Source organism: Prionailurus bengalensis, chromosome D4, assembly GCF_016509475.1.
Source record: "Prionailurus bengalensis isolate Pbe53 chromosome D4, Fcat_Pben_1.1_paternal_pri, whole genome shotgun sequence".
Taxonomy (NCBI): Eukaryota; Metazoa; Chordata; class Mammalia; order Carnivora; family Felidae; genus Prionailurus; species Prionailurus bengalensis.
In genome coordinates, this window is record NC_057359.1 from 85,267,925 (window position 1) to 85,295,135 (window position 27,211).

The 27,211-nt window shown below is 44.5% G+C and overlaps 1 protein-coding gene across 2 annotated transcripts in view; it reads left to right on the forward strand.

Annotated features, from left to right (window-relative positions):
• The window catches only part of MVB12B (multivesicular body subunit 12B), a 209,552-nt gene that overhangs the window by 9,627 nt on the left and 172,714 nt on the right, over positions 1 to 27,211 (forward strand). For both annotated transcript variants that reach the window (XM_043566185.1, XM_043566186.1), the window contains exon 2: positions 3,598 to 3,720. In XM_043566185.1, the coding sequence (XP_043422120.1) occupies positions 3,598 to 3,720 (123 nt within the window). The remainder of the gene's footprint in view (positions 1 to 3,597; positions 3,721 to 27,211) is intronic.

Here is a 27,211-nt window from a genome sequence, read left to right on the forward strand (position 1 = left end):
TCTTGTCATCTAAAACACTGGTCAACTTTCGGCTTTCCCCCTGGAGACCTTCCTTGCAGCCACAGCTGGGATGGTAGAAGTTTCCCCAAATTGCTCCCCCCACCTCCTCCCGGTTGGCCTCGCGACTTCCAGTTGGTAATGGAGCCCCTGTGTGCTGTCGATTGTGCTCGCACGGTGCTATACATCAACCTATTCCCTCCTGTGCAGTGCTCGGATCTCCCTCATTAGGCCTAAATTTACCTCCGTCCTACACAAACATGGCCTTAGCTCATTTTTATTGTTGTAAATTATTTATGAGGGAAATGTTGAATCTTGAAACTGAGGTGTGAGGAAAATTAATCCCATGTTACTTTTATCTTTCTGTACTTTTCTCCCCCTTGCTTCACGTATTGGGCTATGGCTGGAGAAAGAAGAGCTTTGGCATTTTTAAAGATAATTAGTGTTGAAACTGCCTTCTCGATCTATCGGACGGGATGTTGGTCTCCCTCGGCACAGTGTCACGGAAAGCAGACCAGACCTGTTTAGGTCTGCCAGCTGTCAGGTGCCTGGCTTCTGACAGCCGTGGGCCTCAGTTTTGTCTTCCCTAAAATAGGGGCGATAAGACCCAGCCACCTCCCAGGTTTGGTGTGATCATCGGTGGAGAAGGAGCCTGAGAAAGGTTTTTGAGAAATGCAAAGCACCCTACGTATGCGGTAGAGGGGTGTCAGTGTGTTTGGTGTGCAGTTAGGGTTTTGAGATAGGGGTGGGTCTGTCTCTGCCGCGTAGCTGCTGAGGACGAAACCAGGGGGTTGTTGCAAGTAGGCCTTGGTATTTTACGTGTCAGACTCGCATTGCCTCTTGCCAGACAGGTTAATGTTGGTCTTAAACAGCCCGCTCCCCCCCTCTCGGGCAGATCTGCTCCGCAGGCTTGCATTAATGGCCTCTTCTCCCCTCTCAGAGGCCTGGCCTGTGACCCTGGGCGGCCGAGTACTCGGCGGTGCCATCCCTTCTGGCTCGAGGCTCCACACAGCCCGGGAAACGTGGAGTGCCAGTTAATAAATGGCCTTTTGTTAGGAAGGTCAATTGAAGTGACGGTAGAGACGCTGTTAAAAGTAATTTGCAGTCAGAAAATATGTAATTCAGGGCAAGCTGCTTTGAGTGATTGCCTCTGCCATGGATATCTTGGGCGTTTCTCATTAAAAGCTTCCTTTGCCGGTGGTGGGGCTTCCTCCGCCGCCGAGCCGGCCGCGGCCCCGCGCCGCGAGGAGTCATTTGTCTGTATTTCACAAAGGCTGCCTTGATCCCCAGGGTACAGCAACTGGGGGGAAAGGGAAGAAAGAGGCGTGCATCCGAGATGCTCTGTGCTCATGCTCTGCTGTCGCATCCTCCCGTCTGCAGGCCGGGCTGGGACCGTGCACGCATGGGCACGGGCCGCCGGCTCCTTTGTCTGCCTCAGCCGGAGGCAGCCCAGCGGCCATCTTGGAACCTGCCGCTGGGCTGCCTCCCCGGTGCATTGTGGGAGCGGCGGGGCTCCCGAGGCGAGTTTCGCCACCGCCCTTGACGGAGGGCTTCGGGAAGGGAGAGGCCTTGTCGTGGGCGTCCGGGGCCGACGTCGTGACCCGGGGCCGGGACTCTGTCCGCAAATCAAACCTTTCGTATTTATTCCCATGTTCGCCTCCTGTCTCTCTGTCTCTGCCTCGCTCTCTCTGTCTCTCATGGTAGAGGCGGTACTAGCTTAATAATAATAATAATAATAAAAAGACTTACCTCGGATGTTCTTTATTAAATTCACAGCATGGTATTGTAGCACTGGCAGAATTTGTACATTCTGCTAATGAGTTGTTAATTGCAAAGCGTTTTGGTAACCAACAGCAGGTACCCGTATTTTTCGAACGGCAGCAAGGTTATTTTCGTGCTACCATACTATGGGATTTTCCAAGGGAAGATACTTTTTTGATTAGTGTTTGCTTCAGATTGGGCTGGTACACTTATTTACCTCTACACCTTCTTTACCGGGGCGTGCATATCTACTTATTCAGTAAGTATTTACTTCATGCCTACTGTGTGCCAGAAGCACCAAGCCCTGTGCTTTATATGAACCTGGCTGGTAAATGAAATTTGAAAATAGAAAATGTGGCATGGTATGCTACCCCCTGCCCCGGGCTCTAGAAGCTTATTTTCAGTAGAATTAAGTAAAGCATAACTTAGTTTAGCTTTTGTCATAAACAGAAGTTGAGAGTGTGGCTGCTGCCAGGTGCTTCCTAGCGTTGATTGGAGACTTGGCTCGATTTCATTGGCAGGTCTGTTTTCCGGAACTTTTGTGGGCTTCGGGGGACACTGATTACTTGGGTGACTTGCATATAGCATTCTGATTGTTCCTATTTAAAAGGCTGCAGTCATTTTTAATGGCCTCCGCCTTTTCTGATTCTAGGCTGAGAACTAAGAGTATTTCTTCTCCCTGCCTGTTTGGTTTGCTTTAGAAGCAGTAACCAGCTTTGAGAGATCTGGTAGACCTACAACCAGTGGGATTTAATTGCTGCAGAAGGAGGTGGAATTTAACTTGCTCTTTTTCACTGCTTGTCCTTTTAAAAGAACTAAAAGTCATTTACATAAGGTGTTACCTCTTGTATTTGCTTTCTGGTGCGCTGCCTCTGGAGCTGCCCAGACCCAGTGCTCTCTATATCCTACTTGTCTCCTCTGGTCACATCAGGAGGCAGTCAGCAGCAGAATAATAATGCCATTTCCCCTCCCTGTCTCCCAAAGTGCCCGGCAAGAATTATGGTCATTGTTAGTGTTTAGCTTTGAGTAAGTGCCCACATGACCTGCAGGATTAAACACAACAGAGGCACCTGCCAGCCCTCCCAGGAACGGCACCTACCACGTTTCTAGCCAGTTATGCTGGACCTGTGTGCCCCAAGCCTGCCAGTCTCGTCTGCATTTTATTGAGTGCCTACTGTGTGCTAGGGACCCCTCTGGGCTCTTCATTTATATGACTCCCTTAGATCTCATGGCAGCTCTTTGACTGTCAGTACATTGACCTCTTGCTTGCTCAGAGTCATGAGCCAGTAAGCCATGGAGCCTGGACGTGAATGTCATTCCTTTGCCTCCGTGCCCAGAACACTTTCTTCCATGTGTCTGGAAGCCTGCCTGCTCCACAGTCCACGCTTGGTTGTGGTAGAGGCTGTGGATTTGGAAGTCTGCACCTCCCCAAGGAGATAATGTACGGGAGAGAGGTGAACAATGCTGTTAGATTTAGCTGCGTCTGATTTATCCTCAGAGAAGCTACTGGCATCTGTTCAGAAATCAGGCAGCTTGTCGACAGTCAAGAATGGTTTGCTTTTGGGTTGGAGTCAAAGTCACTTCAGGGAGGCCCTCTCTAACTCTGTTAGCCCAGAGTTCAAAGCCAACTTGAGAAGATCAGGGGTCAGAGATAACTTGAGTTCTTGATCTGAGGAAAGGGTCCGGTAAGGTCAGGGCTCCTATAGCTGGTTCAGGTAGACAGAGCTTCGCTCCGGATATTTGCCCCGAGATTCTGGCTCTAAGTGTTTGAGACTTTGTATCATTCACTTTAAATGGTCAGTTTGAATTCTGTGCTTTCTTTTTCCTTCTTGGAACCAGGACCAGTCCACCATGCCTGAAGTCAAAGACCTTTCAGAAGCTTTGCCAGAGACGTCGATGGATCCCATCACGGGAGTGGGAGTGGTGGCTTCTCGGAACCGAGCCCCAACAGGCTATGATGTAGTAAGTCAAGATCCACTGATTCAACCGATATGTGCCTCCTGTGTTCAAGCCCCTCTGAACCTTGTACATAAATGTGCTTCTTCCCTCTAGGAACTTAAACAGGGGGAAAGCATCACCAGTGGGAAGTACGGGGAGTGTCCTAGTTTGGGAGTCCAAGAAGCTGAGTCCATCTGGCCTTGGCTAAATCACTTGACTTCTGTGATGGTCAGTTTCACCTTCTATAAAACTGAAGGGTTGGCCCTGTTGATTTCTAAAGTCACTGCTAGTTGTGACATTTCATGGAAAGGATCCAAGAGCCGAAAAGAGCCGTGGCGGTTGGCATCGTTGGTCCCGCCTGTGTTAATGTCATCAGTGTATTGCCCTATGTTTGTATAGCTCTATGCAGTTTGCAGAGCAGTTTCCTACCTGGGAACTCACTTGGCTGTCACGGTTCTCTGGAAGGCTCGGAGGATAAGTAGCTTTATCTTCCCTTTGCTGATTAAGAGAACCCAGGCTCCGATAAGTGGAGTGACAGAGCCCCAGTCCTTGGGAGTGGTGACTCAGGACCAGACCCCCTTCCGAGTCCAATGCTCTGCCTGATTACACCACTACAGTTTAGCAGAGAACTTGCTGTGCTTTTCAGCAGGTGTCTGTGGTGGTGTTCAGTAGATGGCTGGAATTGGTTATTTTGTTGTTTCGTTACATACGTCGTGATTTGGCTCGAGCTTAAAAAGTGCTGAGTAACACGAGGAGGGTGTTGTTAACAGCGACCGTGGTCACATGTTCTGAGATTCTCAGGTGGCCTTATTTTTACTTTCCTCGTTTTGTTTAAGACAGTGTTTTATTCTTGTTTATTGGAAGCGTGCACCAAGAGTACATACGAGTAGAAGATTATGGGTCTCCTCAGCCAGCACTGAAAACCTGCCGCCATGATTATGTTAGCATCTGATGTCCCAGGGGTGGGAGGGCTACGACAGCCGGGCCCAGAAGAAGCCCTAAGGCATGCTTTCTCTGCCTTGACACTGTTGACATTTTGGGCCAGATAATCAGAGACTTCTGTGCTGTGGGACTGTCCCATGCCACGTATATAGGATGCTTAGCAGCACACCTGGCCTCTACCTACTAGATGCCAGTAGCACCCCCCCCCCACCCCCACCCAGTTGTGGCAGCCCAAACTGTGTCCAGACATTACTGGTGTCCCCGGGTGGAAGGGATAGAGGGGCAAAAGCAAGCGCTGCTGGGAACACCACAGTATGTATCGGGCCAGCCAGCGCTGGGTCCTGTGCAAGGCAGCAGCAGCCTGTTAAAATGCTCCCCATCACTTCCCCAACTGTTTGAAAGCTTATAAACATTTTAAAAGTGAAAGGGCGAGGGAATCTTTTCTGACAAAGATTTGAGTCTTACCTGCTGTCTGACTTCAAAGCACTGTTTGAATGTATAACTTACCATAAAATAGAATCATTAGATATGGCTCTGTGCCATAAAACTCTTGGGAAGCTAATAAAAATGTTCCTGATTTGAGAAGCCAAAGTGTCTTTTGATGAATTAGATATGAAGCAGCAAGTCATGAATCAGGGCAGGGGCTCAGCGCTCACGCTCTCTGGGAGGACTGGCTCGGGGGTCGCTCTCCTGGGAGGGCTCATGCGGGGGGCTCACCCCCAGGGCATGGGTCTCCGCGCCTTCTTGTTATTCTCCTCTGTTGATCTGTGTCTTTAACATTCGGCTTGTACCTTTGGGGTCATCTGGAAAGCTTGGCTGGTGGGTGGCGGATGGCCTTTGATAGTCTGGTTTTCTGAAAGTCTTGGGAAGTCTGACAGGAGCAGAATCTATCCCTATCATTTTCTCCTAACATCTAGCTCAGGGCAGAAGAGCGCAGTGTCAAATGAGTAAAATTAATAAGCACATTTCATGATTATGCCGTACCACGCATTATAGTAAAAGGTGAGCAGGGCAAGAGGCCCCCGAGGGTCAGCCTGGCAATTACCCAGCCTCCGCACGCGCAGATGGAGAGTGTCCGGGCTCCCTCTGAAAGCCCTTCCAGGGAGAGGGGTGGGAGTCCTCTCTTTGTGCTGACCACTGGATCGTCCCCAGGTAAGATCTGGTTCCCGAGAGGTCCAACCCCGAGTTCAAGGGGAATGGCGGGGAGGCCTGTTCCTTTTATCTAGAGTTTCACAGAAACTCAGCCTCCAAACCGAAATATAAGGCGTTTTATGGTGGCGGGTTCAGAGTTGCTTAGACCCAACGTCAGTGGCCGAGGAAGCCCTGCTGTAGATTTGTGGCGAGATCCCTCTCTGCCGGTCACATCTGCTGTAGGATTAGTCCCTCCAGTGCACAGAGTACGTTAAGTGCCGTGACCACGAAGCCCTGAGAGTTTGGCACCGATGGGCTGCTGGCCCTGGGTAGCACGGCCGCTTTAAAGTGAGCACAGGCCTTGTGGCTTGCTTGAAGTAAAAGATGCCGCCTGTGTGTTTATAAAAATTTGATTTTGTAACTTCTCTTTCCTCCAGGGCAGGGGAAGCTTCTTAGGCTAAGGGGCTGGGGATTATTTGTGAAGCTTCTCAGTTTATTGTCCCTATTTCTGCAGCCCTCGGGGAGATCGCCTGCCCCCCTGTCCTTTCTGTCCCACCGCCGCACTCTCACATCTTAGAGCAACTGGTGCGGATGTTCCCTGGCGTCACAGGGCGGGCGGGTTGCACGTGTGACGCCACGGCATCTGCGTCCCGACTCTGTTGTCGGTGCCTGGCATTTGCTGAAGGTAGCACATGCTGTTGTATCATCTTTGGGTGGTCAGTTTTCCGTGACTCGGGATGCCAGAGACGCACTTTGTGCTAAAACTCTCCTGTGCAGAATTAACCTCTGATTTCCAAGTCAATCTGGGATGTAGCAATCTGAGGGCATCAGGCTGGCCGTAGCTGATGACCACTGTGGGTGTATTTCTCATGTATATCCACTGAAATACGTCCTAATACGTCCTACCTTTTATTTACATTCTTCGGCCTTTCTAAACGAGTGTTTACAACTCGGAGACTAATGCCTCAACACCGTATTTATGGGGCGACTCTTTCCAAAACGGAAATAGCTTCCTTTGACAATACGCTTTCAGGTAATATACTTTCATATGATAACATACTGCTTTGGCAAAAACTAATGAAATGGAAAGTCAACAATACAGAGAAAGAATAATCAAACAGTCTAGAGTGTGTTAATTAATTAATTTTTTTTTTTTTTGAGAGAGAGAGAGCAAGCGAGCAAGAGGGACAGAGGGAGAGAGAGAGGGAGAGAGATCGAGAGAGAGAGAGAGAGAGAGAGAGAGAGAGAGAATCTTTTTTTTTTTTTTTTTTTTTTTTAACGTTTATTTATTTTTGGGACAGAGAGAGACAGAGCATGAATGGGGGAGGGGCAGAGAGAGAGGGAGACACAGAATTGGAAACAGGCTCCAGGCTCTGAGCCATCAGCCCAGAGCCTGACGCGGGGCTCGAACTCACGGACCGCGAGATCGTGACCTGGCTGAAGTCGGACGCTCAACCGACTGCGCCACCCAGGCGCCCCGAGAGAGAGAATCTTAAGCAGGCTCCATGCTTAGCGCAGAGCCCAACGTGGAGCTCGATCCCACGACCCTGGGATCATGACCTGAGCCGAAATCAAGAGTTGGACGCTCAACCGACTGAGCTACTCAGGCACCCCTGGAGTGTTTTAATTTAAATTGTTTATTTATCCAGCCTGTTTTGTGAGTAAATACTATGTGCCGGCTAGGACCTGGGTATATGCTGATGCATGAAAACATCCAGTGTTCCTACCTTCACAAAACTTACAGTCCAGAGGGAGAGGAAGACAATCAAATGACCACACAAATAAATGTAAAATAAAATTGTGCTAAGTGCTTGGCAGGGAAGTCCTAACAGACTGTTTTATTGATCAGATCTAGCTTTCCAGATCAGTCGACCTTTCTTGCTAAATTCCAGGTTATGACAGCATGAACCTGCTTCAGCTTCTAGAAATCCCTCCTGTTCTTCTCTACTCTGAGACCTGTCTGCCCCCTAGCTTTTTCTGAGACCCTCCCAGGGCGCCACCTCAGTTGTGCTTGGGGTTCTTAGCTCTGGCTCTCTCCCCTGCCTCTGCACTGTGCCATTTTTCCTGGTGACACCTGTGAGGTTGCCCTTGGCTGGGTACATACAGCTCCTTGCTAACCTGTCAGTGAGTGACTGCTCCCACCTTCTGCCTGAGTCGGGTCGGACAGTGTGCCTTCTCCTCTACCAGAGTCACTTTTTTTTTTTTCAGTTTATTTATTTATTTTGAGAGAGAACAAGAAAGAGCAAGAGGGGCAGAGAGAGAGAGAGAGAGAGAGAGAGAGAGAGAGAGAATTCTAAGCAGGTTCTACACTGTGAGTGCAGAGCCAAAACTGGGACTCGATCTCATGAGCCATGAGATCATGACCTGAGCCAAAACCAAGAGTCAGACGCTTAATGGACTCAGCGACCCAGGTCCCCCAGAGTCACTTTTAATGAGACTTACCTGGAACTTGAGGGGGAAGGAGAGTGAGAGAGTAAAATTCAGAGAATACGGACGCCTGCTACTGAGGCCCGGTGTCCTTTGACCCCTACTTGCCCAGACTCTTCTTTTATTCCGCCCACCTCCCAGCAGCCTTTAGGGTTGAGTCCCAGCCTCGGAGAGAGTAGGAGATATTTTTCTTTTTCCTCACGGCAATCTAACACCGCCTCCATTCTCTTCCTGAAAATCCTCACCCTACACACAAGAGTCTTTGTGGCACAGTGACCCCAAAGTGACAGATTATCCCCTAGCTCAGTGAGTATTTTCAGATGTCCAGGTGGAGGATTCTCAAGATTTTGTGAGTCTCAATCCTCTGGAGGACCCCACGCCCCAGATTTCGCTGCAGTAGGTCTGGGCAGGGCCTGAGAATTTCATGTTGACCAATTCCCAGGTGACGTAGATACTGCCGGTCCAGGGGCCACACTTTGAGAACCACTGATCTAAATCAAATCATTCTTTTTATTATTTTTTTTTTATTTGAGAGTGAGAGAGAGAGAGAGAGAGAAGGAGAAGGAGAAGGAGGGGCACAGTGAGAGGGAGACACAGAATCCGAAGCAGGCTCCAGGCTCCGAGCTGTCAGCACAGAACCCACGGACTGTGAGATCGTGACCTGAGCCAAAGTCGGCCACTTAACCAACTGAGCCACCCAGGTGCCCCTGAATCAAGTCATTCTTAAACAGTCTCCACATGTGGCCACCACACATCTACCTCAGGGAGGGCTGTGCTAACTTTTTCTGTTGTTTTTCAGCCTCTCCTGATTTAGAGTTCTGGAAGTCTCTGGGGATGTGTGTGTATGTGGGTTTTTTTTTTTTTAAATATATTTTAAAAATATAAAATGGTACTACTGATATTTTCCCAGCTTCTAAAAAAATAGTATATTGTGGGCATAGATAGCTCTCTATCAGTCCATGTAGGTATATCTCATCTTTTTTTTTTTATCTTTTTTTTTATCTCATCTTTTTAATGACGAATATTGTATTGTCTGGCTATGCCAACATTTAGCTAATCCCACGTTGAAGGGCACTTAGTTTGTTTCCCTTTTTTTTTTTTAATTTTTTTAACTTTTTTAATTTATTTTTGAGACCGAGAGAGACAGAGCATGAACGGGGGAGGGGCAGAGAGAGGGGGAGACACAGAATGGAAGCAGGCTCCAGGCTCTGAGCCATCAGCCCAGAGCCTGACACGGGGCTCGAACTCACGGACTGCGAGATCGCGACCTGAGCTGAAGTCGGACGCTCAACCGACTGAGCCACCCAGGCGCCCCTCCCATTTTTGTTTGTAATACGCTAAACAAAATCCTTGTATATGTATCTTGCTGTGACTGTCCTATTAGCTCCCAAGAATAATTCCATAGGTTGGAATTCCTGGGTCAGGATATTCACATTTTAATTTGATTAACATTACTGATTGCCTTCCAGAAAGGCTGTGACATTCTGTCAGTTTCTATTCTCATTAAGGTGAATGTGAATAAAATGAATTTGGGGGGGTGAGGGTGCAGGGGAATGAAAGGACTCCCCCTCCCCCAGGCTCTGTGCCCAACTTCCGGTGGTGCTGGCACACCGCCAGGAGGGAGGGCCTCGTGATTCTATGACACTTGTCGCAGTGCTACCTGTGGATCTTCTCCCCAAGGGGTCTGTCATCCCTGAGAAGCAGATTCTGTATAGGACAGAAATCCAACTTTAATTTCACGTGATTTCAGCGTATCTTCCAGCCTCACGTCCTTCTAGTCCCTTCTTTGGCCTCATCGAACCTCTCACTTCCTCGTGTTCAGAATAAGCAGAAATTTTATACCGACGTACCTCTAAGTCTACTTTTCCCATAATTCCAGAATTCCTGTACCTCTCCCCCACCTTTCTGGGGTAGAATTTGACTTCTCCTTCAAAACCCCGTTTGAGTAGCTCCTTAGTGAAACTTCACCTGACATTACTCGTTCGTGTATTTATTCACGCATCGGTTTCACGAATATTGTCGATCACCTGCTGTCGTGCGAGGCCCTGGGAATCCGAGGTCTGGTGAAAGGTGAGAGGTGAGCCTGGGAGGGTGGATGAGGCCGAATCACAACACAAAAGAGCCGGCTGCTCTTCTGAGGGTGGTGGGGGTCGTCAAAGGGCTTCAGGAGGAAGAGATTCTTAGATTTGTGTTTGCACAAGTTCACCTGGTGTGTGCAGCAAGGAGAATAATTGGAAGATGTAGATACCAGGGTAAGGGGGGATGGATTTGGACGCAGTGTGCTAGCGCGGGGTGAGAGACTGGTGGGCTCACCACAGCCGTGGAAACGGAAGACGTAGATGGATCTGAGGGACATGGGAACGTGGGACGTGGGCACCCAAAGACATATTCTTCCACAGAAAAAAATGGATTCGAGTGTGGGGAGGCGGGCGCAGAGGCGAGGAACGGAAGGGCCAAGATGACATGTGGCTGTCTTGCTGGGCAGCTGGTGGATGCTTATGCTGTCGCTGAAATGGGAACGTGGATGGCCGGTGGGGGCGGGGGTGCGGGTGGGGTGCGCGTGGAGCAAGGCGATGCCTCAGTTTGGGGCACGCTCAGTGAGGTGCTTGTGTGACGTCCAGGTGGAGCTGTTGAGGGGCCCTCGGTCTGCAGGTCTAGACAGAGGTCTGGGGGTTGTCGTCACATGGCGGAGACCACTTCAGTGTGACTGAAGTGTTCCTGGGACGTGGTCCTGTCGCATCAGGGTCCCTGTCCGAGGCCCCCCGGAGTATCACTGAGTACTGGGTATGAAGGGGGCCCTGCAGAGGGGACTGGGGCTGAGCGTCCAGAGAAGTAGGTGAGAACTAGTAGGAAACTGAGGGGAAAATGAGTCTGTCTAGAAGAAGGGTAGCGTTCACAGTCACCTAAAGGTTAAGTAAACTTCAGCTGAAAGGTTTCTGTTGGGTTAATGCCAAGGAAGCGGGGTAGACTCAGAAGCAAGACTGGAGTGGACCTGAAAAGCCCACCTGAAGTGGGAGGGGACCTTGAAGGCAGGGAGGGAGAGGGAGATGACAGCGGGAGGGTGGCATGGGATCAGGAATCTTTTTTCCTTTGTTTACAGGCGGGAACGTGTTTGAGCACGCCCAGTGGGGAGGAACCCGGGGAGAGGGGCTGTCTGAGGAAGCAGGGCCCACGAGGGGCAGAGGACTCGGCGTCCAGGGCCCCCCGGAGAAGAGCCAGGAAGGGATGCTTTTGCGTGGCTGCTGCTTCCTCCTGGCACCGTGAGCTGGGAAGCCAGCCTTGGTCACGGCCACGACCAGCGAGTGGGCCTCGCGGGCAGACATGGGCCGCTCGTGCCTTAAGCCCGCGCTTCCTCCGTCCCCTTTCTCTCAGCACAGCTGCTTACTTCTGAAACTAATTAGACGACAAAACCTTTCTTAAAAACTGCTGGACCTGAATAATTTATATATGCCCTAAATGTATGTGGGATTTTCTAAATAATTAGAAGTTTCGAATGCTTGAACTGTCAAACGTGAGTGGCGCTGGGGGGCCTAGGCGAGACCGGCTTCCCTCTGGGCCGGTGGGCTGTGTCGAGGGGGCACAGAGAGGGGTACGTTTAGAGTCCTATGCCCGCAAATGAGGTCCTACTTAGCACAGTGGTGAAAGAAAGAGGTAATCTGCTAGGTGCTGAAGCAGGTTCCAGTAAGCTGGTCTTCTTATGTAGCGCCCAAGGAATTCTTAAAAAGTCACATGAAAAGCCTGTGAAGACGCTAACAATATCTTATTAGAAACCTATGGTGGGGGACCCTGGGTGGCTCAGTGGGTTGAACATCTGACTCTTGGTTTCGGCTCAGGTCATATTCTCACCGTTACATGAGATTGAGCCCCGTGTCCGGCTCTGTGCTGAGAATGTGGAGCCTGCTTGGGATCCTCTCTATCCTTTTCCCTCTGCCCCTCCTCTCTCTCTCTCTCTCTCAAAATAAGTAAACATTAAAAAAAAGAAACATATGGGGGACATCACATGGGAAATGTGGGGTGTAGTCATATGTCTAGTCTGATCCCAGCTGACATGCAGCCCTCCAGAAATCTGAGGTGCTACTTGTGACCAGAAAGCAGTCTCCTGACCAGAGCCCACGGCCTCGAGGAGCTGCCCCCACCCCCAAACTCTCTCTGCCTCCACAGAGCAAAAGCAGAAGCAAGGGGCAACAGCTTCTTCCTGCCGCCTCCGGTCCCCTCCCCACCGCTCTGCTGTCCAGAGCGGAAACCACTGCAGGCCGAGACCTGCCTCGCACACGGGTTTATTTTCAGAACCCGAGCTTGTTTTGAGAAAACGCACCAGGTGTTCCTCCCTTTTGTTTTGTGAGAAAATACATTCAACGGAGAATCACTAAAAACACGGATAGTGGTTTTATGACCGGCCCCTGAGCCTTTGTTTCCTGTGGCTTGGATCAGCCAACTTCGTGCAATGCTGGCCTCCTCCCTGCTTGTTTGCCTGTGCCCTGCAGAGCCCTGCCTGGCCTCGGACATCCAGGAGGTGTGCGAGAAGCGTGCCTTGTCTGCTCTTAGCATGAGTCTGTCAGAAATAGTGGCTCGGTCTGTTAAGTGTCCGACTCCTGGTTTCGGCTCAGGTCGTGATCTCATGGTTCATGAGTTCGAGCCTCACATCGGGCTCCACACTGACCGCACGAAGCCTGCTTGGGATTCCTTTCTCTCTCTCTGCCCCTCCCCAGCTCATATGCTCGCTGTCTCTCTCTCTCTTTCTCTCTCTCAAAAAAAAAAAAAAAAGAAAAGAAATAGTAGCTTGAATTGTCTACTTCTAGACTTCTGTCCCACCAACTCTGCATTTTGGTTCTGACCCAAAGACTTTCTTCTCACTAGTGACTTTCTCTGCAGCTGATTCTTCTAGACAGCGGGGAGAACTTGACAGTGAGGCATTCTGGTGCCTCCTCTTGTTCGCTCACCTTCCTGTTCACCACTTAGAAGGGCTTCTGACAAAGAAACCCCAGTTAGCTGGGTTAAGGGAAAAGAGGGACCTGCTTTTGTTTTCCTTTTTTTTTTTTTTTTCAGTTCAGCCTTTTATTTGGAGGTCACTGTAGATTCACATGCAGTTGTAACGCGTAATACGGAAAGATCCCGTTTTTACTCAAGTTCCCCCTATAGTAACATCTTGCAAATTCAAGTACCACGTCACAACCAGGATAGTGACCCTGAAACAGTCAAGACACAGAAAGCCTCTGTTTTCAAATGGACCTGGGATTTTATTTTTACCCGGGTGTGATGAGGCCAAAGGATCAGGCGACAAGTGCCGCTGAAAAGGTAGTTTGTTCTATTCCCAGCTCCCAGGGGGAGGAGACAGGCCATGCCACTGCAGGGCCACCCAGGGAAGCCCCAGCAAGGGGCAGGAGGCAGAGGGAGGAAGCAGGGGCAGGAGCCTTTACTGTGGTGTCTGTGCGAAAGGCCAGGCAGGTCAGGTGAGCAGACTTTGGACCGTCTGGTTGAAATCGTTTCCGTGGGCTCTGGGCTGGAGGGCTGGTCTCCGGTTGTCAGATACCTGGCCCTGGGGTGATTTAGGCCAGGGGAACAGTGGGAGGAGCCTGGTAAAAGGAGGTGGATGGGGCTATAGACTCGGGGTTGGTCTGTGCAACTCAAGGTTGCGTGTGAACGCTGTGCTCATAGGCAAGTGGTATACAATCTCTAGCAGTTAACTAACCTCTTCCTTAAGCGCTGACAACCACTAATTTGTTCTCTGTTTCTATAATTTTGTCATTTCAGGAACGTTCTGTAAATGGAATCCTGCAGCATGTAACCTTTTGAGATTGGCTTTTTTATTGTTGTTTTTCAAAAACTCGTCATAAATCTCTGGAGATTCATCTGTTGCGCTTTTCATAGCCAAATCGCATTCATTGGCGCGGCTGCACCACACTTTATGTAGCTGTTTACCTATTGAAGGACATCTTGGTTGTTGCCAGTTCGGAGCTATTGTGAAGAAAGCTGCTGTAAATACTTGCGTACACGTTTTTGTGTTAACGTAAGTTCTGGTTCCTCTGGGATAAAGGCCCAGGCGTGCGGCCGCTGGTCATATGAGAGGTGCACGTTTAGCTCTTTTAAGAAAATGCCAGATTCTTTTCCTGGGCGACTGTAACCTTTTACATTCCCGCTGGTAGTGTATAAATGACCCAGTTTCTCTGCCTCCTTTCTGACATTGATTATTGTCCTTTTTTTAGCATTAGACATGCCGATAGGCGTGTAGTGATTCGTCACTTGGTTTCATTTGTATTATGCTCGTGGCTGATGACGTCAGACACCTTTTCACTTATTTGCCATATCACATCTGTCTCTTCCGTGAAATGCCACTTCATCTCACACTCCTTTCCAAATTAGGTTGTTTGGGGTTTTTCCTGTTTGAAGAGTCTATGTGTATTTTAGGTACGAGACTTTTGTTGGTCATGTGGTTTAGAAATCTCTTCTTCTGGTCCATACTTGTCTTTTTATTTTAACAGGGTCTCGGACGAGCAAACGTTTTACATTTTGACAAAGCCCCACCTACCAGTTTTTCCATTTATCAATCATGTTTTTGGTGCCAAGTCTGAGAACTGTTAGCCTGGCCTTAGATCCCGAAGATTTCTCCTATTTTTTTTTTTTCCTACAAGATGTGTAGTTTTACATTTAAGTGATACATTTTGACTTAGATTTTGTATGAGGTGTGGACTTAGGTCTGCGTCCTCTTTGTTCTCTGCTGTGGATGAATGGCTGCTCCAGTACCATTTGTTGGAGAGGCAACCTTTCCTTTCCTCTTGAATTGCTTTTGAGCCTTTAGAAAAAATCAATTGGGCATATTTGTGTGGCTCTCTCTTAGGTTCCATTCTGTGTGTATCGCCCTCCACCAATACCACGCAGTATTGATTACTGCAGCTCTGTAATAAGTCTTGAAATGGGGCAGAATGATTCCTCCCATTTGATTCTTCTTTTTAAAAATTGTTTCAGTTGTTCGAGTCCTTTGTCTTTCCATATAAATTCTAGCATGATCTTGTCCATATCTATAAGAAATATGCTGGAATTTAGATGGGAACTAACATTTAAAAGGGGTTCTGACCCAGTTCCAACATGGCGGGGGGGGGGGAGGTTCTCCACACCAACAACAAGCAGTTCTGACCCCAGCAGTGGGTGTACTCCAGATCAACCATGAACTGTCTGCCCAGAGATAGCATCACGTCCTACAGGTTGAAGGCTCAGTCCCGCAAGACTTCCCCCTCCCCCACTTCAAATGACCACCACAGGCTGGGTTGTCACCTGTGCTTCTGACCTACCAGTTACAGATCAGAGGTTCCAACTACCGCTTCCTTGGGTTCAATTAATTTGCTAGAGTGGCTCACAGAGCTCAGAGAAACATTTTACTTATGAGATAACCAGTTTATTATAAAAGGATATAACCCAGGGGGAGTGCCTGGGTGGCTCAGTCTTCTAAGTGTCCAATGTCGGCTCAGGTCATGATCTCATGTGTGAGTTGGAGCCCCGCATCGGCTCACTGCTGTCAGCCCAGAGCCTGCTTCGGATCTTCTGTTCCCCTCTCTCTGTCCCTCCCCCATTCCCGCACATGCTCTCTCTCTCTCAAAAGTAAATAAAACATTACATAAAACAAAGGATATAACCCAGAACAGCCAGAAGGAAGAGAGGCCTAGGCCAAGGTGTGGGGAGAGGGCGTGGGACTCCTGTGCTCTTTCTTCCAGTGCACCATTCTCCCCACATCTCCACGTGCTCACCAACTGGAACTTGGAAGCTCTCTAATCCCCATCCTTTTGGATTTTTATGGAGGCTTCATTCCATCGGCATGATTGATTAAATCATTGGCCGTTGCTGATTGATTCAACCTCCAGCTCCTCTTCCCTCCCAGAAATCAAGGGGTGGGACTACAGGTTCCAACCTTTTATTCATGGTTGGTTCCCTGGGCAGCCCCCATCTTAGGTGCTTCTCCAAAGTCACCTGATTAACATAAACCCAGTTGGGGTGGAAAGGGGCTCGTTATAAACAGTAAGACACCTCTCTGACCTTTATGGCTCTGAAACAATCTCAGGAACTGAGGACAAGAGGCCAAATATTATAACAAAAGATGTTCCCATTACTCTTACTGCTCAGGAAATTCCAAGGGTTTGGGGAGCTATGAACTAGAAACTGTGAGTGAAGACCAAATATGTATGTCTTTTTTTTTTTTTTTAATGTTTATTTATTTTTTGAGAGAGAGCGAGTGAGGGAGCGCAAGAGTAGGGGAGGGGCAAAGGATCCAAAGTAGGCTCTGTGCTGACCGCAAAGAGCCTGACACGGGACTTGAAACCACAAACCCTGAGATCACAACCTGAGCCAAAGTCGGATGCAGAGCCAACTGAGCCACCCAGGCACGCTACCAAATATGTATTTATTATTATAAATCACAGTGTCAGGGGGCACCTGGGTGCCTCAGTCGCTTAAGCATCCAGCTTCGGCTCAAGTCATGATCTCACAGTTTGTGAGTTCAAGCCCTGCATAGGGCTCTGTGCTGACAGCTTGAAACGTGGAGCCTGCTTCGAGTTCTGTCTCTCTCTCTCTCTTTCTCTCACTCAAAAATAAATAAACATTAAAAATTTTTAAATTACGGCATCACACTATTAAATCTATATCAATTTGAGGAGATCACATCTTTACTATGTTGAATTTCCCAATTTGTGAGCATAATATTGTCTCCATTTATTATTTTGATTACTTTCACCAGCATTTTTTAGGTTTCAGCAGATAAGCTATATACGTTTGATATAATTAAACTTAAGTACTTCATTTTTAATTTTGAGCAATTGTAAATGGAGTTGTGTTTTTATTTATTTGTTTATTTCCAAGTTTATTTACTTGAGAGAGAGAGAGAGAGAGCAAGAGGGAAAATCCCAAGGAGGCTTCCCACTGTCAGTGTAGAGCCTGATGTGGAGCTCAAACTCACAAACCATGAGATCATGACCTGAGCCAAAATCAAGAGTTGGACACTTAACTTACTGAGCCACCCAGGTGCTCTCTATTTTTAATTTTGATGTCTGTGCATTCATTGCTAATATATAGAAATAGAATTGGTTTTTGTATGGTTATCTCTGCTGAACTCACTGTTGTATGTTTATCTTTGCTGAACTTTTGAGACCTTGCTGAACTTACTTATTAGTGTATATTCCTTGGGATTTTCAGTGTAGACCATCACATCAGTTTTTCTTCCTTTTTAACCTATATGTCTTTTATTTCTTTTTCTTGCCGTATTGCAACGGCTGGAACTTCTAGCACTGTGTTGCATAGAAGTGGTGGCAGTAGGACATCCTTGCCTTATTCCTGATCACAGGGAGAAAGCATTCAGTCTTTCACCATTAAGTATAATATTATCTGTAAGGGTTTTTTTTTTTTTAATTTTTTGTCTGTTTATTTAGTTTAAGAGTGACAGAGACGGTACGAATGGGGGAGGGCAGAAAGAGAGAGGGAGAGAGAGAAAATGCCAAACAGGCTTTGTGCTGTCATCACACAGCCCCATGTGGGGCTTGAACTCACGAAACCATGAGATCATGACCTGAGCCAAAACTAAGAGTTGGACACTTAACCAACTGAGCCACCCAGGCTCCCTGCTGTAGGTTTTTTTATAGATGCTCTTTATCAAGTTGAAGAAGTTCCCTTCTATTCCTGTTTTTCTGAGTATTTTTATCGTGAATGGGTGTTAAATATTGTCAGATGCCTTCCCTGCATTGGTTGATAAGATCATGTGTTTTTTTTTTCTTTAGCTTGTTAATGGGTGTATTACATTGATGGATGTTTGAATAATGAACCAGCCTTGCAAACCTTGAATAAATTCCACTTAGTTGTGGTGTATAATTCTTTTTACTTATTGTTGAATTCTTTTTGCTAAGACATTTTTTGCTAATATATATCAGTATTCATGAGAGATATTGATCTGATATCTTGATATTAATTTTCTTTTGGTACTATTTCTATCTGGTTTGGCAATACTAGATTCATAAAAGGAATTGGAAAGTGTTTCCTCCTTTTCTGTTTTCTGGAGGGGATTGTGTAGAATTGGTGTTAATAAAATGGTGGATTTTAATGTTAGGTAGAATTCTCTAATCTCTAATGAGATAGTCTGGACCTGGACATTTACTTTTTGTATATTCTAAAATGATGACTTCAGTATCCTTACTAGTTATAGGGTTATTCAAATAATTTATTTCATATTGGGTAAGTTATGGTAGTTTATGTTTTTTGAAGAATTGATCCTTTTCATCTAAGTTATCCAATTTATGAATGTAGAGTTGTTCATAGCATTCCATTATTATCCTTTTGATGTCTGCAGAGTCTGTAATAATACTCTCCATTTATGATATTGGTAATTTGTGTCTTCCTTCTTTTTCTCTTTGTCAGTCTCCGTAAAAGTTTGCCAATTTTATTAACCTTAAAAAAAAAAAAAAACCCAGCTCTTCATTTCATTGGTTTTTCTCTGTATTTGCCTTCTCAATTTTATTGATTTCTGCTTTTATCTTCATTATTTTCTTCCTTTGCTGACTGTAGGTTTATTTTGCTCTTTTTCTAGATTCTGGAGGAAGGAGCTTGGATTATTGATTTGAGACTTTTCCTCATTTCTCATGTATGCATTTAGTTCTATGAATTTCCCTGTCAATAATGCTTTAGCTACGTCCCACAAATTTTCATACATTTTTAAAAAATTTTCATTCTGTTCGATGTATTTTTAAATTTACCTTTAAATTCTTTTACCCATGGATTATTTAGAATTGTGTTATTTAGTTTACCAGCATTTAATGATTTTCCTGGAATTTTTCTGTTATTGATTTCTAGTTTGATTTGATTGTGGTTGGAAAACACACTCTGTGTGATTTCAGTTATTTTAAATTTGTTGAGGTTTGTTTTATAGCCCATGAAATGGTCTATTTTGGCATACAGTCTATGGTCACTTGAAAGACTGTGTATTGGGGGCGCCTGGGTGGCGCAGTCGGTTAAGCGTCCGACTTCAGCCAGGTCACGATCTCGCGGTCTGTGAGTTCAAGCCCCGCGTCGGGCTCTGGGCTGATGGCTCAGAGCCTGGAGCCTGTTTCCGATTCTGTGTCTCCCTCTCTCTCTGACCCTCCCCCGTTCATGCTCTGTCTCTCTCTGTCCCCCAAAAAATAAATAAACGTTGAAAAAAAAAATTAAAAAAAAAAGAAAGACTGTGTATTTGTTACTGAGAGGAATTTTCTTTAAAAGAGGATTAGATCCTCTTGGTTGATAGTGTTGTTGTGCTCTTCTGTATCCTTGCTGATTTTCTGTCTAGTTATTCTATCAGTTTTTGAGATCAGGGTATTGAAGTCTCCAACTACAATTTTGAAATTTTCTGTTTTTCCTTTTAGTTCTATAGTTTTAGCTTCATATGTATTTTATAGCACTGTTTTCTGGTACATACACATTTAGGATTGCTGTCTTTTTGGTGTACTGACCCATTATTATATAATGTCCCTTTCTGTCTCATAATTTTCTTAGCTCTGAAGTCTTATTTTATCTGATATTAATATAGTTACTCCTGCTTCCTTTTAATTAATATTTAATAACTTTTTCTATTATTTTCTGGTTTTCTGGTACATACACATTTAGGATTGCTGTCTTTTTGGTGTACTGACCCATTATTATATAATGTCCCTTTCTGTCTCATAATTTTCTTAGCTCTGAAGTCTTATTTTATCTGATATTAATATAGTTATTCCTGCTTCCTTTTAATTAATATTTAATAACTTTTTCTATACTTTTACTTGAGCCTACCTATAGCATTATATTTGAAATAAGCCTTTTGTAGGCTGCATATAGTTAGATCATGATTTTAAATCTACTCTGCCAATCTCTGTCTTTTAATTGGTGTATTTAGACCACTTATATTTAATGTAATTATTGATATTTTGGGGCTAAACCTGACATTTTATTTTTGATTTTCTGTTTTTGTTTGTTTGTTTCTGTGTTCTTTCTCCCATCTTCCCATGGGTCACTTGAACATCTGTTAAAATTTCATTTTTGCTTATCTAATTGTTTTTGAGTGTCCCTTTAATAGATTTTTTAGTGGCTTCTCTAGGTATTACTGTGTGTGTGTGTGTGTGTGTGTGTGTGTGTGTGTGTGTGTGTGTCTTATAACAATCTACTGGTAACCTCATTTTACTTACTTCAGGTGAAGTGTAGAACCCTTACTTTCTTTTATGTCCCTTTACTTTCCCTCATTTATAATATAATTATCTTAAATATTTTCTCTACATATATTTAGAACCTTGTCAGTGTTGTGATTTTTGCTTCCACCATCAAACATAACTAGAAATTCAAGAGAAGGAAAGTCTATTTACCTGCATTTTTGCTTACCATATTTTTTTTCTTCCTTCCTGATGCTTCAGAGTTTCCGCTTTTATCATTTCTGTTTAGAGGACTTCCTTTAGCCATTATTTTATAGTATTTCTGCTTATGACAAATTCTCTTAGTTTTTTTAAATCTGAGAATGTCTCTATTTCCTGTTCATTCCTAAAGGATATTTCACTGGATATAGGATTCTGGGTTGACAGTTCTTTTAGCACTTGAAAAGTGATGTGCCATTTCCTTCTGGCTACTGTGATTTCTAATGAGAAATCTGCTGTCATTCGAATTGCTCTTCCCTTAATAGGTAAAGAATTGTCTCTTTCTCACTTCTTCAAAAAAATGTTTTTTTCCCTAATTTTTCAGAAGTTTGACTGTGATGTTTCTTGGTGGGCATTTTTTTGGATATATTTGGACTTTGCTTACCTTTTTTGACTCTGTAGCTTTATGTCTATTGCTAAATTTAGAGTTTTTCGCCATTATTTCTTCAGATACTTTTTCAAACTTACCCTCCTTCTCTTGTCATGGAACTCTGATGGCAGAAATGTTAGATCTTTTTGTTATAGTGCCACAGGTCCCTGAAGCTCTGTTTATGATTTGTGCAGTCTGTTTTCTCTCTGTTGGGTAATTTCTGGTCTGTCTCCCAGTTCACTGATTCTTTCTTCTCTCTTCCATGCTGATACTGAGCCCACCCATTACCTTTATTTCAGTTACTGTATTTTTCAGTTCTAAAATTTCAATTCAGTTTTTTGTATTTTCTATTTCTTTCTGAGACTTGCTGTTTCTTTGCTAAGACTTTCTATTTTTTTTTCATTTGCTTTAAGCATGTGCATAATTGCTCAGTGAAGCATTTTCATGATGGCTGCTTTAAATTTTTTTCAGATAATTCTAACATGTCTGTCATCCTGATTTGGGTGTCTATTAATTATTTTTATTCAGTTTGAGATCTCTGTTTCTTTGTGATGTTTTTGATGAGTGAGTTTTGACTAAAACTTGGAAATTTTGGGTATTATGTTGTGAGATGCTGGATCTCATTTAAACCTTCTGTTTTAGCTGGCTTCTTTTGACACAATTCTGGTAGGAAAACGGGAGGAAACTACCTCTTTACTGCCAGAAAGAAATAGAATTCCAGTTTCCCCACTTGGCCTCTGTTGGCACCCGAGAGGTAGGGCTCCTTGTTATTGCTGGACAGAGGTAGGAGTTCTAACTCCCTACTTACCCCCCACTTATACCTCCCTGATAGGAGTGCCTCATTACAACTCCCCTGTGGCTTCTAGTGACATCACATGGTTGGGAAGGTGTCCTTGTTAGATATCACGGTGATATCTAACAGAGAGGTCCTGCCTGTCTGTTAGACCTCTTCAACATCACCCCATAGGGGAGAGGGAGAGATGTGGGGAGGGGTACCACATTACCATCTGGTGGGGATGAAAGTCCTGGCTCCCTACTTGGCCTTCCTTGACACCATCTTGGCAGAGACGTTAGGATGCACCATGACAGCCTGGTGAGGGTGGGAGTCTAGATTCTCTACTCTGACGTTGCTGGCATGAGTGGGAGTGTGCACGGTATTTTATATCGTGTCTGGAGTAGATCTGTTAATGTCTAAAAGTTTCTGTCTTGCTAGGATGCCCCTTTGGCTGGAGAAAGCAGACTTTTGTTGGGGCTTTTTTGGTCTCTGTCTGTTGCTCTTTCTGGGTTGCTGGCTTCTTTAACTCTAAGACTGGGATATGTAGGGCAAACAGAAACCCACAGAACTCACCATCATGTTGTTCCTTGGGTCCTGAGGTCCCTAGCCGTCTGCCTTCTTCTGTCACCTTCCAGGGTTTACTTATGTTTGTTTTGTATAATGTCCAGGGTTTTTAGTTGTACTTAGTGGGAAGAATAGGGAAAAGAGTATGCATCCCATTTTCCTGGAAGTGGAAGTCCTGGCTTGCTTTAATTTTATGTTAATTCTGGGTTAACCAGAGAATCTGTTTGTTTCTACGCCTGTCGGAAATCTTTCTAAAACATTTATGTTTCAGCCTTATTATGTTTATAGGCAAGAAATATGCTACTGGGAGCTTGCAGAATACTTGCCAGTTACTCCTTAATGTCAACAAGACTCGAAATGCTTCAGGGCCACCTTTCTAATTTTTGTGGCCCACATTAAAGTATTAAGAGACTGTTTGCATGAGGGATGGTGCATATTTGGAGGAGAACATGTGGTTGAAGTTGAGAATTGTGGGTGATGAGCTATGTTATTGAAAGATTGAGGATTACTGGAGGGGAGGAAGAGTCCATGAAATATCTCCAAATAGGGGAGGTGACAGTGGAAGGCAGCATCTGTTCTGATTCTTGAAGTGGGTAGACACCCAGGGGTTCTAGCAACCAGTTGTATTTATTAAGTAGTTATTTGTAAAGTCTTGCTTTGTTTTAATAGCAGGTAACTATTAATAGTTTGGTCTCTATCCTTCAAATCCCTTTTCTGTGAATTTGAATATACAGTTGATCCTGGGCACCTGAGTAGCTCAGTCAGTTAAGCGATCAACTCTTGGTTTCAGCTCAGGTCATGATCTCACAGTTTGTGAGTTCAAGCCCTATATCAGGCTCCACACTGTTACAGTGTGGAGCCTGCTTGAGATTCTCTCTCTCTCCCTCTCTCTCTGCCCCTCCTGTGTGTTTTCTCTCTCTCTCTCTCTCTCAAAATAAATAAACTTTAAAAAATATTTTTAGAAATACAGTTGATCTTTGAAAACCATGGGCTTGAAAAGTGCAGGCCCACTCGTGTGGATTTTTTTCAACAAGTACAGTGAAGTGCCATAAATGTGTTTTCTCTTCCTTATGATTTTCTTAATAGCGGTTTCTTTCTCTAGCTTACTTTATTATAAGAATATGGTATAGGATACATATAACATACAAAATATATGTTAATCACCTGTTTATGTTATCAGTAAGGCTTCCAGTCAATAGTAGACCATTGATAGTTTTGGGGAGGGTCGTAAGTTATACATGGATTTTCTGCTGCACACAGGGGGTGTTGGTGCCCCTAACCCCCACATTGTTCAAGGGTCAGCTGTACTTATATATAAAGAGAGAAGATGAATAGTTTAGTGGTAAAAGCATAGACTCTGGAACCCTCCTACCCGGGTTCAAATCTTGGCTCTGCCATTTATTAGCTGTGTGATCTTTGTCAAGGTACTGTACCTCTTAGTGCCTCAGTTTCCTTGTCTCTAAAGTGGGGATTAATAACAGCTTTCCTCATAGAATTGTGTGGGGATTAAGTGGGCTAATGTTTGTAAAGTGATTAAAATAGTAACTTGTCTTAAGCTAGGTAGCTGTTACTATATTATTATTAATATACATATGCTATACATAATATTCTTTGACTTTTCTCTTTTCTTAGCTATGTTTGTAGGAAATCTTTCTATGTCATGACCTGTATGTCAACCTCATTCCTTTTAATTACTGTTTTCCCACTGTGTAGTAACTTGTTAACCACTGTTCTGTGGGTGAAAATTTATTTATTTATTTATTTATTTATTTATTTATTTATTCATTCATTCATTCAGTCAGTCAGTCAGTCAGTCAGTCAGTCTTTGAAAGACAATGCTGTGATAAGTAATACATGTCTGGGTGTGTGCTAATGGATCAAAGGATAGGTACACTTTAAATTTTAGGAGTTCTTTCCAATAGCTTTTCAAAAATGCTTTACCAATTTATATATATTCCAGTAAATGACATACAGAAGTTTCTATTTGTCCTCATCTTTTCGATCACTCTTTATTAGCAGTCTTTATCTTTATCATCAGTCTTCTTATTTTTATTTTCCCAAATTAAGAGCTCACTGTGTGGATTTGTAGTATTGTTTGTATTTACGTTGAGTATCTTTTCCTGTCGATTGGCCATTTGTATTTTTTCTGTTAATTTCCTGTTTTTATAGACATTGACTCATTTGGTTAGCTTCTTACTGATTTGTGGGATTCCCTCATATATTCCTATTTACCAATTCTTTGCCTGTTACATATGTTACAAGTATTTTTCTTTCAGACTATCATTGTCTTTCAAATGTGTTCACAGTATCAAGTTTTATTGTTTGTTCATGTTATCAGTTTTTGGTTTTTATGTAGTCAACATCTGTCAGGTTTTCTTTTTTTTTTGTCTTAATGCTTTAAAAGATTTGTCTGGATCATAAAACTAGTAAATGAAAAATTTCTGAGAAACAGTACATTTAAATAGTCTCAAAGTATCGCTCACAAAATATTTATTAATTACAAAAGAACAAAAGTGGGGAAACCAAACAGATACCAGCGTAAATAGGTGATCCAAGTTAACATTACCAGTAGTGACACAAATAGATATCATGTGCCTCTTGATATGATACACTGTGAAGGACACGGCATATGAATAAATATGTGAATATATATTTATATATCGCACATATAGAGAGAGAGAGGAAGAGAAAAAACAAATGTCGTAAAATGTTAACATTTTAGGGAATCTAGGTGAAGGGTATACAGGAATTATTTGTATTATTTTTGTGACATCTCTAAATCTTAAATTACCTCAAAAGAAAAATTTTTAAAAATTAAAGAGACGCAAAAAAGCCTATCTACCCCAGGATTATAGAAATATTATCCTGTATTTTTAGCTAATACTTCATGTTGTTTTGTTGACTGGGCTTTTTAAACATTGAGATTTTTGTTTTGGGTTATAGTATAACGTAGAGTCTTAACATTTTTTGTCTTAACGCTTTCTGAGCACTGTCTTCTACCTGTTGGTTTGATGCACTGCTGTTGTCATAAACCAGACCCCTGCATATTTACAGGTTGGAGCTTTAGACTGGTTGAAAGCTCATTTCTGGTCCCAAAGATGGAATTCAGCAGCTTCTTTTCCCTTAGGGACAGGGCCCTTATGCAGAGTGGAAGGCATGAGGCAAACAAAAATAAGCTGTGTTGCTGTCGCCTTCCGACCCCCCTGACCCCTAGCCAGCCCCCTGGGATTAGAGGGATGGGAGAGGGGAGGAGGGGAAGACCTGATCCTAGGGGTCTTCAAAGAATCCTGGGTAGGCCTTGCCTTCAGGGTTGGGATGTGAGGCTCCTGTGTGTTGCCAGTAGATACGACAGCAGCTGTATACAGCAGGCCCAGGCTGGGGGGTTTAAAAACTCTCCAGTGAGGTAAGACTGTTCCACTAACAGCACATCATGCCCTTAAAATTCATTCTTAGCTCTTGTGAGTAAATCTAGAACTACGGCATCATGACAGTGTTGCAGCATCTTGCTGTTCACTTAAGGCCCCCAGGCCTCAACAGATTTAGAAAGCAGTCTGGTGACCACAGGGAGAAATCTTGTTGCCAGGTGGCATTTGCTTGAGCCCCAAAGGCAGGAATTTTCCAGGCTATTTCTAGGTTCTGTTCCTTACCATTTATCCATTTAACCTATTCTTCTACAACAACACACTGTTTCTGTTTTCGAAACTTTAGAGCATGTGGGGTTTTTTGAAGTTAGTAATTCTTTGATTTTCTGAAAATTAAGGTGAAGTTCCCATAACATAAAATCAACCAGTTTAGAGTGAACGATTAAGCAGCATTTAGTATATTCGCGAGTTGTGCAACCATCACCTCTCTCTAGTTCCAGAACATTTATTTCATCATCTGAAAAGGAAACCCAGCAGTCATCAAGAAGTTGCAGGCCTTTCTCCCCTCCCCCAGCCCCCAGCCCCCAACAACCACCAGTCTGGGTTCTGTTTCCATGGATTTACCTGTTCTGGATATTTTGTATAAATAGAACCCTATACTATACGACCTTTTTTATTTGGCTTCTTTCACTCAGCATGATGTTGTCAAGATTTCCATAGCACATTTTGATATCTGATAGAGCCATTTCCTTCCTTCATGTTCTTTTTTTCAAAAAATTTTGGGTATTTACAGCATCTTATCTTTTTAAAAAAAAAACTTTTAATGTTTATTTATTTTTGAGAGGAGGGGGGGAGAGAAAGAGAGAGAGAAAGACAGAGACAGAGAGGCAGAGACAGAGACAGAGAGTGCGTGAGTGGGGGAGGGTCAGAGAGAGAGAGAGAGAGAGACACAGGAACTCGAAACAGGCTCCAGGCTCCGCACTGTCAGCACAGAGCCTGACGCAGGCCTCAAACCCGCAAAAGGTGAGATCGTGACCTGATCTAAAGCTGGACACTTATTCGACTGAGCCACCCGGACGCCCCGCGTCTTATCTTTTCTAAAAGAACTTGAGAATCAGCTTGTCACATTCCACAACATATTATGTTTTGATTCTCAGTACAGTTGCACTGAGTTAGCATGTCGATTTGAGGGGAATCCGCATATTTACAATAGTGAGTTTTCCCGTCTAGGAATATGGTGTGCATTCTCTTTATTGAGGTCTTGTCTTATGTCCAGTAAAGTTTTATAGCGTTCCTCATATGTCTTGTCATTTCTGTATGTGCTTTTCTGTTTGTTGTGCATAGGTTCTTTTTTCGTATAGCTTTAGTGAGGCGTACTTGACCCACAATATACTGCATAAATTTAAAGTATTCAGTTTGACGAGTCTTGACATGTGTATGTTTACACCTATGAAACCGTCACTGTCAAGATCACGAGTGTGTCCATCACCCCCAGAGGCCCTTCAGTAACACATCCCTCACTATCCCAGCCCCATCCCTAGAAAGCCACTGGTCTACT